General features: G+C 44.8%; 1 protein-coding gene across 13 annotated transcripts in view; it reads right to left on the bottom strand.

Moving 5' to 3' along the window:
• Positions 1-11460, bottom strand: part of SPATA6L (spermatogenesis associated 6 like) — a 43590-nt gene extending 32130 nt beyond the window's left edge. For 3 of the 13 annotated variants that reach the window (XR_010588870.1, XM_065550432.1, XM_065550433.1), the window contains exons 1-2: positions 11094-11449; positions 2124-2261 (exon numbers count right to left, since the gene is read on the bottom strand). Coding sequence is in view for 10 of the 13 variants with exons in the window: in XM_065550432.1 (XP_065406504.1) it covers positions 2124-2261; positions 11094-11327 (372 nt within the window). In the remaining 3 variants the exon portion in view is untranslated. Of the gene's footprint in view, positions 1-2123; positions 2262-4064; positions 4451-11093 lie in introns of those variants that run through there. The other 10 variants (XR_010588869.1, XM_065550430.1, XM_065550428.1 and 7 more) reach the window with 8 other exon arrangements.
• Positions 11461-15859: the final 4399 nt, after the last annotated feature.

Raw genomic sequence — 15859 nt, 5'->3', positions numbered from 1 at the left:
AGGAGTTCAGGCGTCTAGGCCAGTGGTTCCCAAACTTGTTCCACCACTTGTGCAAGGAAAGCCCCTGGTGGGGCGGGCCGGTTTGTGTACCTGCCGTGTCCACAGGTTCAGCTGATCGCGGCTCCCAGTGGCCGCGGTTTGCTGCTCCAGGCCATTGGGAGCTGCTGGAAGCAGCGCGGGCCAAGGGACGCCACTTCCAGCAGCTCCCATTGGCCTGGAGCAGCAAACCGCAGCCACTGGGAGCCACGATCGGCCGAACCTGCAGACGCGGCAGGTACACAAACCGGCCCAGCCCGCCAGGGGCTTTCCCTACACAAGCAGCGGAACAAGTTTGGGAACCACTGGTCTAAGGTGACAATCCTATTTGTTTTTATGTAATTTGTAAAGACTGTACATAAAATCAGAACATTTTATGAACATGAAATGAATATAAATACATTTTACTTTGCTTAATTTCATCCCATTACTCCTAGCCACAATTTGCTGGTCCACCCTAAAAGAGATTCCTCTGCCTTGGGGTGAAAACGTGACCTCTTTGAAGTCAATGTGAGTTTTGCCATTGACTTTAATAGGGCCAGAATTTAACCCTTTGTATTTTACCTCTTTCAAGCAGCTACGGTCAGCTATATTTCCACTGAGTCATCTTTTAACCCAGCCCTTAATCATTTTTGTTGCTTTTCACAGAACCATAGCAATGTAGGGCTAGAAGGGACCTCAAGAGATCATTTAGCCCATCCCTCTGTGCTGAGATAGGATTAAGGATTTTTTCTGTTTTCCACCCAATTTGTCAACATCTTTCAACTTCTGATAATATTGAAGCTTTCAGGACAGTACTTCAGTGACAGGCTTTTTGGAGGAAGGAAACTCAAAAGAGAGCATCTTCGCTATGAAAAAAGGTATGGTCTTATGTCGTGTAAGCTAACACCTGATAATAAAAATGAGGTAATATCTTAGCGAAAACAAGGAAGTTTGTAGTTTTCATACATGTTAGCAGGTCAAAGTAAAGACTATGTGGGAGCCTAGGATTTATCTCGACCTGCTAACACTTGTTAAAACTATAACTCCCTTGTCTTCACAGGATTTTACTTCATGTTAGTTATCGCGGATTAGCTAACACAAGGTAAGAACACACCTTTTTTCCTAGTGAAGACAAGGCTCATTTCACTCTCAAGTCTTCTTCAACTGTCACTGCAGGTCTAGGAAGTGAAAGGCATTTAATCGTATTCCTTAGAAAGTGGAATCTTATGAGAGATATGGTAAAATTTATTTGTGGAAACAGAGCCACACAGAAAGCTGTCTGCAAAAAGCAGGGATTCTCCTAACAGAGCAGAGCAAGAGCCATTAGGGAAAGAACAAAGGTAACAGATGTGCTCTGTACTCTTAAAAAATGTCGACATGTGTATTAAAACTATGTTACCTGTAGTGGTTTCAACATAGTTTTCTTGTCACTATGGGCAACGCCAAACTGTGCTAAAATCATTTTTAAAAACCATCATCAAGCATAAATCACCATTCATCAATATGATAGCCAATGAGCAGAGAGAGTATTTTTTAAAAATCTTTTATAAACATTTTAGAGTTGGCCAAATCATTTACTCCCAAGGAAATTCAGGCTGAAGGCTTGTGTTCTTGATTATTTCAGATTTTTAAATGGCATGTAAAATGTTGGTTAAAGCGTTCATCTGCCACTTATTTGAGTCATTATATTTAATTCTATGCCTGCCAGGATCATGAAAATCAGATGACAGTCATCCCATAGTGGAGATGTTATTTTGTTTCCACAGAAATGGGATCGCAACCAAATAAATACCAAGCAAGAGAACTATCACACTAATGTCCTTTCTGGGATTATATAGGATTGTTTGCCTGGGAGCACACTCCAGTTTAACCAGTGATCCACAACCTTGGGTGTTATTGCCATGAATAAAAATTCAGATAGCAAAGTGTTAAATTTTAGAACCTGTTCCCAGTTACAGTACCTCAAAGATATAACAGAACTGATTCTTTGCTACCTTGCATGGGAATCAAGTGTAAAATGATACTAAATCAAAATCTTCTACTAACTATCCACAGTGGAAGGCAGTAGAGAATCAAGCCCAAAGCATGTAATAAGTGAGAATCACCTTTTCAAACCACATCTTCTCATGAAACAAGAGAGGGAAAATTGGAGGAAGGCATTCTGTCTCCTTGTATTGGCCCATGATGCAGACACTGAGGTAAATGTCATGCTTCTCCGGCAGGAACACACCAGGGCAAGTGATCTTATGAAAGAGAGAAAACAATCATGGTGATCAGAATTCTTTTAGGGCAGCCTTCCCCACTCTGTCCCATCAATGTGCCTCATGCACAATCTGCAGGGACTACCATTATGGTCAAGTAGGTAGTACAATATCTGTGCCCTGGGCTTCTCTGTTGACAAGGGTGCCAGTTAGGGTCCAGTTCTATCTTCAATTACACCATAGGTGGGAAAACTACGGACAGTGGGCCACATCCGGCCCGCGGGACCCTCTTGCCTGGCCCCTGAGCTCCTGGCCCGGAGGCTAGCCCCCCACCCCTCCCCTGCTGTTCCCTCTCCCCCGCAGCCCAGCTCACTGCGCTGCCGGCTCTGGGCGGCGAGGCTGCAAGCTCCCGGGGCAGCGCAGCTGCAGAGCCGTGGCCTGACCCAATGCTCTGTGATGTGCGGTGGCATGGCTGGTTCTAGCTGGGTAGCACGGCTGCCTGTCCTGGTGCCCTGGGCAGCGCGGCTGTAGCCCCGCCGCCACCAGTACTCCAGGCAGCACAGTAAGGGGGCAGGGAGCACAGGGGGTTGAATAGAGGGTAGGGAAGTTTGTGGGTGTGGTCAGGGGGCGGTATGGATAAGGGTCGGGGTAGTCAGAGGTCGGGGAACAGGGGGGTTGAATGGGGGCAGAGGTCCTGGGGGGCAGTCAGGGGACTGAGAGCAGGGGCAGGGTGGATGGGGCAGAGGTCCCGGGGGTGCTATCAGGGAACGGGGAAGAGGTGGATGGGGCAGGAATCCCAGGGGGGCCGTCAGGGGGCGAGAATTGGGGGGGGGGTTGGATAGGGGATGGGCCACACCTGGCTGTTTGAGGAGGTACAGCCTCCCCTAACTGGCCCTCCATACAATTTTGGAAACCTGATGTGGCCCTCAGGCCAAAAAGTTTGCCCGCCCCTGAATTACACCAATGAAAGTTATAGCTGTATAACTAAGGGCAGAATTGAGTTTTTGAAGTGGGATTATCAAAAGTGGCTAAAAGTGTACGTCTACACTGCAGAAAAACACCCGTGGCTGGCCTGTGTGAGCTGGCCCAAAATGTTTTCTTTAGTTTTGCTCCTTTTTATTTAAAAAAGTGTTAATGTGTTGTGCATTTGCTGGTTTTATGTTTCATATATTTGGGACTTTCTTTTTTCAATAACTCTATTTATGGTGAAGAAATTTCATGGATTTTAACATTTTACTGAACAGAAACTGAAATATTTTAATTTGATGCCAGAAGAGGGAATTAAAAGGCTAAGAGATGAGAGAAATGTTTAAAAATAACTATTTGCACATCTGATGAAACGCACTATACAAAAGATAGATTATTATTATCTGCTCTTGCTAGACTTTGAATTGACACAATAATCCCTAAAAAGACTATTACACAATTAATATTGCACACAGTGTTGTAGGACTGAGTCCTGACATTTACCTAACCTTTACCATTAAACCCCTTTCCCCTTGATTTAGATCACACCCTTCTGTGTAACTCCCATTGTTTCCACCCTACAGGCAGTGTACATCGTATATGAAATCAGGGCTGCCATCCATCATGTCCTAGGGCTGAAGGGCGAAGGCCATGTAAAAGCAATTAGAAGGTTATTTCGTTCTGCTTCACAGAGTGTTTATTATTACCGCATAGAATCCTTTAAACACGCAGTTTCCTTTAAGCGCCCCTGAGAAGGGAGAAGACAGAGCGAGTAGAGATAACCGCACAGTTCTGGGGACAGGGGCAGCGAAATGGTATTTGTTCAGGGCAGCGGGGTGGTGATGCACGTCAGGGCTCTGTGTTGTCGCGTGTACTTACCTGGGAAGGTTGTATGTGCTGCTCCCGCCCCTTGGAGCCCTGTCCACTTTTTGCCCTACCCCTCCCTCGCTCGCTGCCCTGGCTAGTTCTGGCCCTGCACCCGCCTCACCGCGTGGATCTGCAGCTCCACCACCACCTTCAGCGGCATCCTGGGGGGATGCGGGCTGGTCTCCCCGCCTCCGCTCACAGGCCGGCCGCGCCCCCGACCCCGCTGTCCCGATCACCCCGCGACCACAGCTGTCCGGAAGGGGAAGCGTGGCGTTGCCGTGGAAACTCAAACGTTCCAACGTTCGCCTTCGGAACGCGGAGGCAGGCGGCGCGCGCCCCCTGGGGCCCGGGGAAGCGAGGCGCGCGCGAGGCTATAGCTAAGGCTCCCTGCGAACCGCGAGAAGGGCGGGTTGGGGGAATGCTCCCCAAGGGACGGGCGGGATGCATGCGTGCCATGGAGCCTGCCCAGAGCTTTGCACGTAACCACTGTGTGCAATCTGCATGCATGCAAGGGGGGGGGGTTGTGTGTAGGGCTGGACTATGTGTGTAACATGTCTATAACATTTGTAACACACGAATATATTGTGTGAGTTCTGTAGATGTGGCATGTGTGTAGGGTTACCATATCTCTTAACTAAAAAAAGAGGACCCTCCACGGGCCCTGGCCCCGCCCATTTCCCCACCCCCTAGCCCCGCCCCAATTCCACCCCTTCCCCACCCTAACTCCGCCCCCTCCTCCCTCCCACTCCCAGCCAGGGGGAAAAGGCTGCCCCAGTGCTACCGGCTTCAGGGTTTGCCGGGCAGCCCCCAGACCCTGCGCCCCCAGCCAGCGCTTCCCCAGCGCAGCTGGAGCCCAGGAGGGAAGGCGCCCAGCCGGGGGCGCAGGGTCTGGAGGCTGCCCGGCAAACCGTGAAGCCGGTAGCGCTCGAGCTTTGGGCAGCCCCTATGCCTCCGGACCCTGCGCCCCCAGCCGGGCACTTCCCCTCCCAGGCTCCGGCGGCGCAGGGTCCGGAGGCACGGGGGCTGCCCGAAGCCGGTAGCGCTCGGGCAGCCCGGCTCTTAAACAGAGCCGAAGAGGAGCAGAGCCTCCAGCCGCTGTGGCTCTGCGTAACTGACACTGTGTAAGTTACACAGAGCGGAAGAGGAGCAGAGCTGCCGCAGCTCCTCTTCCGCTCTGTGTAACTTACACAGTGAGTGTCAGTTACGCAGAGCCGCCGCGGCTGGAGGCTCTGCTCCTCTTCGGCTCTGTTTAAGAGCCGGGCTGCCCGAGCGCTACCGGCTTCGGGCAGCCCCCGTGCCTCCGGACCCTGCGCCGCCGGAGCCTGGGCGGGGAAGTGCCTGGCTGGGGGCGCAGGGTCTGGAGGCACGGGGGCTGCCCGAAGCCGGTAGCTCTCGGGCAGCTCGGCTCTTAAACAGAGCCGAAGAGTCAGGGAGGAGCAGAGCCGCCATTTTCCCGGACATGTTCGGCTTTTTGGCAATTCCCCCCGGACGGGGGTTTGACTGCCGAAAAGCCGGACATGTCCGGGAAAAAGAGGACGTATGGTAACCCTACATGTGTGATGTATGTGACATGCATGCATAAACACAAGGCTGTGTGCATATAGTCATAGAAATGTAGGGCTGGAAGGGACCTCATAAACCCATAGGATTCCACAGCCTCTTTCGGTAACCTATTCCAGCCCTTAACTAACTAGCCTTACAGTTTGACATTGTAATTCAAGTGTGTACAGTTGTGTGAGTACATGATGCAATGGGTTTTATGTACAAGGTTGTGTGTATAATGCAATGTGTCTACGCAATGTTTAGTGTAGGGCTGTGCATATTAACATGTATGTATAACCATGTGACAGTTTCTCTTATAGAAAGTCCAAATTTTACTTCCTTCCTGCCCAACAACTTTCTGGAAATAGTCTCCCTTCCATCTTTTACTTGTGCAGCCTCCACCCAAAGCAGATTATTTGCTGTAAAGGGTAAGGCTAATGAGACAAGTAATTTGTAACATATTGAGCTTTGGAAAAACAAACAGAAGTTTTTAATCTTTTTAAAAGTCTAAACTTTTGTCCACATATATTACAAAACTAGTTTGGTCTAAAAAGAAGTTACCAAATTGGTCAAGGGACCGTTGGTGATCCAAGCTGTAATTGCTAATGGTCTGAGCACAACTGTTTGGTCACATGGAGATGTTTTTTCTCCTAAACCCCAATCCTGCAAGCATGTACAGATGTGCATAGTTTAGCTCAGATGAGTAGACATCAATGATACTATGCACACAAGTAAAGTTACACATGTGCTTAAGTGTTTGTGTAACCCACACACCCCCTCTGTGTGGTGCTCTGTTCCATCTAGTAGCACCGAAACCACTTAGAGAAAGACTGAGTCTGCTCTATGGCCTTAGCTAAGAGGCAGATTGCTTTTAATTCATGTGGTAGAAACTCGTGCATTTAGCTCCAGAGATCCCAGATTCAATCCTACCCACCAGTGTTCCATTTGCAGGATTGGGGATTTTGTTTCCCACTTCTAAATCTCATTAAAATACAATACTTGACTAATATCACTTTCTAATTTTGTGGCAAGTACAGCAATTGCTTACTAAGATGTTACATAATTGTGAAGAGGAGTGGGGGTGGGAACAGGATCCCACAGACAATCATTCTATTAAGATATGATCCAGCCCATGAAAAACGTTGGAGAGTCCCTGGTCTAAAAACTTGTGATTTGTTTTATATATTAGTGAAAACTAGTGCATAAAACTACTTAATGGGTAGGCGAAAACTTTTTAATGATCTGATTGCCACTTCACCAGAGAGCTGGAGAGTTTGTGGAGGGCTAAATAGGTGTGGGTGTGGGCCTGGAGGGGTGATTGGACTGGAGCCGGGGGCTGGACTGAAGGAGACTAGAGGGGGGTTGAGGGGGAGCTGGATCAGAACTTCAGGGAAGCTAGGCAGAAGCTGGAGGAGGCAGGGGCTAGATTGGGGCTGTGGGAGAGCTAGGGGGTGGATTTTGGAATCAGGAAGGGAGTTCCTATTTTATTCTTGTACCAGGGCCCACCAAGGCCTTGCTATGTGCTGAATTAAAAAGTCTACCAGATTATCAAACTCAGTAAGAGGTCCTGTGGAGATGGTATGCTGAGTTCTCAGAGGCCATCAGAACAGAACCCAGGTAGTGTAGTCACAGCTCATAATAATACAACAGAGGGTCCTGTGGCACCTTTAAGATTAACAGAAGTATTGGGAGCATAAGCTTTCGTGGGTGAGAACCTCACTTCTTCACATGCATCTGAAGAAGTGAGGTTCTCACCCACGAAAGCTTATGCATCTGAAGAAGTGAGGTTCTCACCCACGAAAGCTTATGCTCCCAATACTTCTGTTAATCTTAAAGGTGCCACAGGACCCTCTGTTGCTTTTTACAGATTCAGACTAACACGGCTACCCCTCTGATACTCATAATAATAGTTAAGGTTGCTCAACACTTTACATAAGACTCGGTTTTCAGTTCCGTACAACTTTGCCAAACTAACTGTTCAAGCTGAAATTTCCCATGCCTGATGTTTGCATCAAGCTAAAATTTGTTGAACATTTCAGCAAAAGTAGCTGACACATTTCTCAAAATACGTTTAGGAGAAAATTAGGGCTGTCAAGCGATTAAAAAAAATTAGTCACGATTAATCGTGAGAATATCGTGCAATAGAATACCTTTTTAAAAATATTTTTTGATGTTTTCTGCATTTTCAAATATATTGATTTCAATTACAACATGGAATACAAAGTGTACAGTGCTCACTTTATTTTTGATTACAAGTATTTGTACTGTAAAAAAACAAATAGTATTTTTCAATTCAGCTAATACAAGTACTGTACTGGAATCTCTTTATCATGAAAGTTGAACTTACAAATATAGAATTATGTAAAAAAAACCTGCATTCAAAAATAAAACAATGTAAAATTTTAGAGTCTGCAAGTCCACTCAGTCCTATTTCTTGTTAAGCCAATCGCTCAGACAAACAATACTGCCCATATCTTGTTTAAAATGTCACCTGACAGTGAGAACAGGTGTTTTCATGGCACTGTTGTAGCTGGAATCGCAAGATGTTTACGTACCAGATGCACTAAAGATTCATATGTCCCTTCATGCTTCAACCACCATTCCAGGGAACAAGTGTCCATGCTGATAACGGGTTCTGCTCGATAAGAATCCAAAGCAGTGTGGACCGACATATGTTCATTTTCATTATCTGAGTCAGATGCCACCAGCACACAGTTCATTTTCTTTTTTGGTGGTTCGGGTTCTGTAGTTTCCCATTGGAGTGTTGCTCTTTTAAGACTTCTGAAAGCATGATCCACACCTCGTCCCTCTCAGATTTTGGAAGGCACTTCAGATTCTTAAACCTTGGGTCGAGTGCTGTAGCTATCTTTAGAAATCTCACATTGGTACCTCCTTTGTGTTTTGTGAAATCTGCAGTGAAAGTGTTCTTAAAATGAACAACATGTGCTGGGTCATCATCCAAGAGTGCTATAACATGAAATATATGGCAGAATGCGGGAAAAACAGAGCAGGGGACATACAATTCTCCCCCAAGGAGTTCAGTCGAAATTTAATTAACGCATTTTTTTTTAGTGAGCGTCATCAGCATGGAAGCATGTCCTCTGGAATGATGGCCGAAGCATGAAGGGGCATATGAATGTTTAGCATATCTGGCACGTAAATATCTTGCAATGCTGGCTACAAAAGTACCATGCAAATGTCTGTTCTCACTTTCTGGTGACATTGTAAATAAGAAGAGGGTAGCATTATCTCCTGTAAATGTAAACAAACCTGTTTGTCTTAGCAATTGGCTGAACAAGAAGTAGGACTGAGAGAACTTGTATCAGGGTGGATAAAAAAATCATTTTTTAAAGAATAAAAAAAATCCAATTTTTTTTATTTAAATCGGATTTCTTTGATAAAATGCTTTTTGAGGAGAAAACCTATCTAAAGATAGTTTTTCTTAAGAAACGTTATAGCTCAAAGATCTCATCATAGAATAGGGATTATAAATTTTAATTCTATAGTATGAGACAATATATTCATGTTTAAGAAAAGTTTTGTAAATGAGTTCCAGTAGTTCATGGATTAGGGATCCAATTTTATGGGGTTCCAGGGGCTTCTGGATGGATTATTCAGGTTAATCTTTCTATCTACCCAATGGGACTCAGTGCTCAGTCTAGAAGATACCATCAGAGGTGCTTAGTTTTGCAATTCTCAAACTGTGGATTTGTGTTTCCAGAGATAACATGCTTGTTAACAGCAAAAATAGTTTTACATAAATATATAGAGATGAGAAATAATAGACCTCAACTCTATTGTCCCTCTGCAAATTGTGTACACAAAGTCAGTCCCTTACCTCTCTCTAAAAGTGCAAAGTTTCAAAAAGTTAAATGAATAGAAGATGATTTGGGGCAGAATAGATCTAGACAAGGAGAAGAAGTTTGGAGATAAATGTGAGAAGGGTGGGACAGGCAGTAGAAAAAAAAAGTGAAACTGTTTGAGCAGCATATTCCAGAAGTCTTGAGGTCTGAGTGTAGCCTTCATTGATTTGAGATCTACCATACCATTCTCTCACTAGACGGGAAAATCTACAATAGCAGCAGGCCATAAAAGAGACCTAGTTTGGGAATATTTTAATTAAGTTCCTCTACCTGTGGGTAAGACAGGCATGCGTGCAAAATGCAAACAGTGCAACAAAGAAATGCAAGGCCTGGTTGCCCAAATGAAACAACATCATGAGAAGTGTTCCTTCTCAGGAGAAAGCGGTGTTGAAGATGATGAAAGGAACATATCTGAACATGCAGGATCTTCAGGTTGGTAAACTTTTTTATTTCATACTTCTTTCTTAAGGACTGCCTGTCTTCCTTCTAGACTATTCTTGAATTCTCATGTTTGAGCAAAAAATATAGTTGTTACTCTATGGTATTATCATTTTAGATGCAGTTGTGAAAAAATAAATAGCAGAAATAGGCAGATCTTCCTTTTACAATTTCACCTTTCAAGTAGTACTGAGTGCCAGTGAATGCAATAAGTAATACTAAATGAGCAGTAGGGTAATAATAATTACATAACTGCATTGACTTATTTTGTTTAGGAGAATCCATCCTCAACATACAGGACTCTGAAGACTATCCACCTTCAAGATAACCATCATTTTCTTTAGTTTCAGAGTTATCTGCCAATGATAGTGTTTCAATCACATCATGTATATCACATAGCCACAGTAGCAAAAAGAAAAAAAATTGCCATCATCCAGAAACAACCATAGATAAGTTTGTGATAAGAACCAGCAGATTACAAAAAGAGGTAACTGATGAAAAAATTGCCCCGTTTGTTTATGCAACACACTCTCCTTTCCGCATGATCGAGAACCCATACTTCATTAACACGGTTCAGTCATTAAGACCAGGATACAGTCCACCCAACAGAGCAGACATCGCAGACAAATTGCTGGATAAAGTGTATGAAAGAGAAATTGAGCAGTGTGCAAAAGGTCTAGAGGGTGAAATTGTTACCCCGAGACTTGATGGGTGGAGCAATGTCCACGATGATCCTGTTGTATGTGCTTGTGTGACTACAGAAACAATTGATACATCAGGAAATGCACATACAGCAGAATACTTACAAGAAGTAGCAGTAAAAGCTATAACAAACTGAAAAAAAATTCTATCTAGTACACAGCTTGGTCACAGATAATGCTGCAAATGTATCTGTGACAGTCCACGCCCCTCCGGTGCAGGGCAGCAGGGCCTAGCAGCCAGAGTCTACAGAGCCACCCTCCGGTGCAGGCCAGTGGGGCCTACTGGCCAGAATCTATAAAGTTGGGGCACCTACTAAGGGGTGTGGTGACCCCATAGGGGGGACCCACGCCCATCCAACTCCACTGGGCCCCGACCCAGGGCCCTAACAGCAGCATCACAGCTTGCCACTGACTCAGCAGGGGGGTCCTACCACAACACGCTGAGGTTTCCCAGATGGGAGGTACCACTTCACCACCCTCCCATGGTCACTTCCTACCAGAGTCTGCGTTGGGGTCTCCCATGAGATGTCGGGTTCTCTATGGTCGGCAGGGCCAGTCTCCTGAATGGCTCCTCCAGTCGCCAGGCTGCAGCCGGGCCCAGGGCGGCTCTGATTCCCAGCACAGTCAGGGGCTGTGGCTGGCCCGCTGCAGACACTTCCCAGACAAGTCCTTCCCCTGCAGCCTCCAGCCCAGAATGAGCTGGGTTCTCTCCCTTTATACTGCTTGAGCATTTGGAGCTTGCCCAGTCTCGCCAGGGAGGCGGGACTTCCACTGTCAATAATATGGGCTTAACCCTGTTTCTGCTAGTGCAGGTAAGCAGACTCCATCACAGTATCCAAGATGAGAAGAAATTTAGAAGAGAGTCCCAAGCTAATAACATACAGTGCTCATTTGATGCACCTCCTACCAAAGACTTCAGTGTTCCAGAAATAAAGGCTAATGTTGTTAAAATTGCAAAATACTTCTGTAACAACCACTTTGCAGCAGCTGCTCTGAAAAAAGTGGGAGGAACCAAGCTAACTCTCCCACAAGACACGCCATGGAATTCAGTAGTGGACTGTTTTGAGCACTATATCAAGAACTGGCCTAATCTGATGACAGTTTGTGAACAAAATCGTGAAAAAATAGATGGCACTGTCACAGCCAAAGTTCTCAACATTGGGCTTAAGAGAAATGTTGAACACGTGCTGAGTACTCTGAAGCCTATTTCTGTAGCCTTGAAAAAAATGCAGGGAAACAGCTGTTTTATTGCTGAAACTGATGAAATTTGGAAGGACCTGAGTGAGATCTTAAAAAGAGAAATATGCAATAACAGAGTTAAATTACAAGCATTAAAAAAACAAATGGGACAAGCACTATCTCCAGCTCATTTTCTTGCTAATATTCTCAATACTCGGTACCAGAGTCAAACCTTAGCTGCTGAAGAAGAGAAGTTGGCTATGACACGGAGATCCAGCAATCATCCCTCCATAATGCCAACTATAATAAACTTCAGAGCTAAGGGTGAACCATTCAAGAAATATATGTTTGCTGACGATGTTTTAAAGAAAATCACACCAGTGAACTGGTGGAAGTTACTTAAACACTTGGATTCAGAGACTGTTGAAGTGATAATCTCACTTTTAACAGTAATAGCTTCTTCTGCTGGTGTAGAAAGAATATTTTCTTCCTTTGGACTAATTCATTCCTAACTGAGAAATCATTTGGGACCTGAAAAACCAGGAAAGCTTGTTTTTTTTTTCCAGATTATGAACAAACAGGAAAATGAAGGTGAAGATGACCGAGTTAGCTGCAGAAGCCAATATTTTAAGTTTCTCATATTGACCTGGCTGACATAGTCGATTTAATTTTTTTTTAATATTTCATTTAACTATTTTAGTTAAAAACAATTTTAACAAAAACAAGCCTGATTTTAAAAAACTTGAATGTTTAACTAAATTCAAAAATTCATGTGCTTGTTTTGTTAAAGTATTACATGTTTGCTGTTGAAGAAAAAAAATCCAGAATACGTAAAGTTGTTGTTTTAGTTAAATAAAACAATGTAAATGTCTGTCTGGTGATGTTCTCCTCCTAATACAGCATGGCAAGAAAATCCTCCAAATATTAATGATTAACCTGTTGAATTGGAGATAGTTCACCTCCTAATGACTTCATAAATATCTGCTTCAATTACCTTTGGTAAATTAAATAAACAAACAGCTCTTCACAAACTCCTTTTGTTTTTGGCAAGCCAATTCAATCCCATGGCCATATATCTGTATGGGGGGGGGGGAAATCAGGGGTAGGAACAGTGGGGCAGAAAGCCTACGAGAGGGATAGGGCCGCTAGAGACAAGCTATGGGGCAGAGGGGGCAGCAGAGACAAGATGCAGTGGCAGAAAGCTGTGGGGGTGGATAGTGCCCAGTGTGGGGAGCAGATACAGACTGTAGTGTCATAGGAGCAGAAATAGGCAGTGGGGGTGGATACAGGGCTGGCTCCAGCTTTTCTGCTGCCTCAAGCGGCAAAAAAAAAAAAAAAAAAAAAAGACGCGCAGTGGCACTTCGGCAGCAGCTCAACTGTGCCGCTTCTTCTGCGGCAGTTCGGCGGCAGCTCAAAGAGGAAGAGAGGGAATGAGAGACCCCGCCGCCGAATTTCCGCTGAAGACCCGGACGTGCCGCCCCTACACCGGACGGAGTGCCGCCCCTTTAAATTGGCTGCCCCAAGCACCTGCTTGCTATGCTGGTGCCTGGAGCCGGCACTGGGTAAGCAGAGAGGGGAAAAGAAACAGGCTGTATAGGTACATGCTAGGGGTTGGAGCAGGATGCACAAGGAAAGTAGGGTCTGTAATCACTAGAGAACACTCCCATCCAGAACCTGAAATAGAACCCAAGATTCCTTAGTCTCTATTCCTCACTTGTCTAGCAAATAGCTGTGAAATCCACTAGCAAAATGTGTGTTTCATTCCCGTAAAGTGGCTAGTCTATATAAAGGATAAAAGTCTGCTACTGCTATCAGAACTACTCTGTTAGCTCAAGTGACAAGAGATCTGTGCTGTGGATCTAATCAATGTTTACAATCTTGCTGGTGATGAACATAGGGGGTTAATATAGTTCTGCATAACAGAATTTCTGTTTTTTCAGTTGTTTTTTAATAACCTAGGCAACATACCTAGAATCATAGAACCACTGGGTTAGAAGGGACCACCAGGGTCATCTAGTCTAACCTCCTAACAAGATGCAGGATTTGTTGTGTCTATACCATCCAAGACAGATGGCTATCCAGCCTCCTTCTGAAAACCTCAAGTGGAAGAGCTTCCACAACTTCCCAAGGCAGTGTGTATTTCATTGTCCTACTGCTCTTAGTTAGGAAGTTTTTTCTGAGCATTAATCTATATCAGCTATGCCAGGGGTAGGCAACCTATATGGCACGTGTGCCGAAGGCAGCACGCGAGCTGATTTTCAGTGGCACTCACACTGCCCGGGTCCTGGCCACCGATCTGGGGGGCTCTGCATTTTAATTTAATTTAAAATGAAGCTTCTTAAACATTTTAAAAACCTTATTTACTTTACATAAACAATAGTTTAGTTATATATTATAGACTTATAGAAAGAGTCTTTCTAAAAATGTTAAAATGTATTACTGGCATGCGAAACCTTAGAGTGAATAAATGAAGACTCGGCAGACCACTTCTAAAAGGTTGCCGACCCCTAAGCTATGCTATAGTTTGAACCCATTAACTCTTGTCCTGCCCTCTGTGGCAAGAGAGAACAACTTTTCTCTTTTTTATGACAGCCTTTCAAGTATTTGAGGACTGTTATCATGTCCCCTCTTAATCTCCTTTTTTTGCAAACATACCCAGTTCCTTCAGCCTTTGCTCACAAGGCTTGCATTCCATCCTTTTTATCATCTATGTTGCTCACCTCTGAATCCTTTCCAGTTTCTCCACATCCATTCTACACATTGGTGACCAAAATTGGACACAGTACTCCAGCTGAAGCCTAACCTAAACCAGCACCGAGTAGAACTGTATCTATCACCTTCCGTGATATACAAATAAACTATGTTAAAATAAAATTAAGAGTGCAAAGTCAAGCCTTCAAAAGTTAAGAAATGACAGAATTCAGGCTGCCTGTGCAACTTTAGTTTGGACCCCTTTGTGTATGCATTAAGATATAGTCTTTAATTACGATCACCTTATTTTTTTTCCAGAATCCCCCCCTCATTCAGTGCACAGGGTGGATAATTAAGAGAGGGGAATAAGATGTTTTTCAAAGTGCTGAGAACAAAGTGATTTTACCTAAAAAATTACCAAAAAATGATAGTCTAGAAAAACAAGAAACTGTAGCCCAGAATTTAATGATTCTGGCCTACAATTCAGGGATGTGACTGCCACTATTTTAGAGAGACAAGGTGGGCAAGGTTATATCTGTTATTGAACCAACTTCTGTGGTGAAAGAGATGAGCTCTTCAGGTCTTCTGGGTATAAGCTTTAAAGCTTCTCTCTCTGACCAACAGAAGTTGGTCCAATACAAGATATTACCTCACCCCACTTGTCTCTCAAATATCTTAGGACCAACGTGACTACAACTCTGCAAACATTATCTTAATTCTGGCATTTCCTAACATTTGACTTTGCAGCCATAACTTTATTTTAATGCAGGATTATTTTGGCACATCCATCTGTCAGATTAAAATGCTTAAATCGATATGTTCTGCTAGGACAAAGATGTTAATAAAAATAATGTAATTAATGATGGATTACAATAACCTTGCAAAGTTACCCGTTTGTGCGCACTGGATACACTAGTGGAGATATCTGCAAACTATCCCAAGTTTATTTTGTGGACAGTGATGATTAGAAGCAAACTCTAAAGCTGTATTGGGGAGCGATGAGATACACACATCCCCGCTGAATGGGCAGACAAACGGATGGAGGAGATCGGATTGTCTACGGGACTTTTGCTATGAATTCTAACGACACCAAGCGGAGTCACGTTTATCTTATTGGGGGTTTTCGTTGGGCAATTTCCTCCTTTTTCCAAAGGCTCCAGAGCCGCGAGCCCCAGACATACGCAGGGCTTCCTCAGCCTCGCGCCGCGGCGGCATCGCTTCACTCTAGTCCAGTTCCCAACGCGGCTTAAAAAACAAACCTGGCCCCGCCCCCGCGCTCCTCCAGCACGAGCGGCCCAGGAGCCTCCTCCCTCGCGTGGCTCGCAGCGGGCGGTGATGTGCGCCATGAGATCACAGAAGCGCCCCACCCTCCCTCTGTTTCCGGAAGTGACGC

Source organism: Chrysemys picta, chromosome 6 (assembly GCF_011386835.1).
Source record: "Chrysemys picta bellii isolate R12L10 chromosome 6, ASM1138683v2, whole genome shotgun sequence".
Taxonomy (NCBI): Eukaryota; Metazoa; Chordata; order Testudines; family Emydidae; genus Chrysemys; species Chrysemys picta.
The sequence above is the reverse complement of the archived record's forward strand: the minus strand, read 5'-3'. Positions and strand labels throughout refer to the sequence as shown.